Source organism: Anarrhichthys ocellatus, unplaced genomic scaffold (genome assembly GCF_004355925.1).
Source record: "Anarrhichthys ocellatus isolate YVR2014 unplaced genomic scaffold, GSC_Weel_1.0 scaffold21, whole genome shotgun sequence".
NCBI lineage: Eukaryota > Metazoa > Chordata > Actinopteri > Perciformes > Anarhichadidae > Anarrhichthys > Anarrhichthys ocellatus.
In genome coordinates, this window is record NW_022280051.1 from 5,106,600 (window position 1) to 5,108,082 (window position 1,483).

At 39.9% G+C, this 1,483-nt stretch overlaps 1 protein-coding gene across 1 annotated transcript in view; it reads left to right on the top strand.

The window, feature by feature from the left end:
* The window catches only part of rassf3 (Ras association domain family member 3), a 21,645-nt gene that overhangs the window by 17,868 nt on the left and 2,294 nt on the right, over window positions 1–1,483 (top strand). Inside the window, exon 3 of the mRNA XM_031859296.1 lies at window positions 468–683. Within this exon, the coding sequence (XP_031715156.1) occupies window positions 468–683 (216 nt within the window). The remainder of the gene's footprint in view (window positions 1–467; window positions 684–1,483) is intronic.

A 1,483-nucleotide genomic window follows, 5' to 3' on the forward strand; every position in this document is an offset into this window, starting at 1 on the left:
ACACACACACACACACACACACACACACACACACACACACACACACAGAGTCCTCCAGGCTCCACGTGGAGTAATGAGATTAAGATGCTCTTCCCCCGTCTGGGGCCATCTGTCCTGCAGGACGCACTGGGTGAACTGGTCTCCTCTGGGAGAGATCATGTAGCACGTACTGTGTGTAGAAAACACACTTTTGATTGTTTTAGACTCTGATTTTACTGATGTTTTCACTATTTTTATGATGAATTATTCAAGTAAAACGTCCTCCGTTTGCAGAAGATGTGCTGCTTTTGTTGTGCGAGTCATTTTTAAAACTTCAACGTACGGAGCTAAGGAGTTTATAACCGGAATATCTCACCGTTAATATCCGTATATTAAACAAAAAGAGTAAACTATTGATCAAGAAACTGATTGGCAAGTAAATAAATTAAATTATCTCTCTGCCTCTCTATTCTCTCTCTCTCTCCCAGAATCCTACTGGTGTGTATACTGGTTTCATTCAGGTCCAGATGGATCTGAGGAGGCCGGTGACGGTGCGGGGGGGTCAGAGAGGAGCCGGTGGAGGCCGGGTGGAGGAGGCCTTTTATCTGCCCAGAGGAGTCACCAACACCCTCCACATCGGCTCCAATAACACAGTCAAACAGGTGGCTCACACACACACACACACACACACACACACACACACAGTCAGCACAACCTAATTAGGGTCTGATGACAGACGGGTTGATTTCAGACGCCGGCTGATGTTTTCTGACATGTTGATTAACTTAAACTGATTGAGTTCATCAGACTCAGAATATTTAGTTTCAGATTGGCTGCCAGGTGTCTGTTAATTAGAAATAAAATAATTTAACATAGCTAAGGTATAAAGTGTATATATAGTGCCTTTCAAACACAACACACATTGCTTGAAGGCAAAGAAAGGCATTTAAACAATAGAAACCATACGTAAGGCATCCAGTTACAGTGCTGAAATAAACTGACGTAGTTATTATCTTAAAGTTTAATCGCACCTCTAAATTATTGCTCAATGTACATTAGTATGCAGGTTGTTTACAGACCCTAAAAACCTCAATTTCAAGTTTTGTTTTGTTAAACCTAGAGGAAAAAATAACCTCAAATATTGTTTATTAAACGTAAAAAAGGATTGTCTCATTAGATAATGATTCAAAACAGTCAGAGGAGCACAAACAAAACCACAAATGAGAAATCTGTGAACTAAAAATAACTTTGGCAGAAAGTAGCGTTTTAATGTCGGAGACCATTGTTCATGAACATCGTTAATTGTTTGATCTCAGAGTAATATTACCCGTCAGCCTCCAACAGATCATGAGAGATAAAGAAATACATTATAAAAGTACAGTAGTAATCCTGTAAGCTTTGCTTTGTTTAACCATCAGCTAACGAGGTTCATTAGTGTTTTGATATTTGACTTATTCTGTGTGTGTGTGTGTGTGTGTGTGTGTGTGTGTGTGTGTGTGTGTGT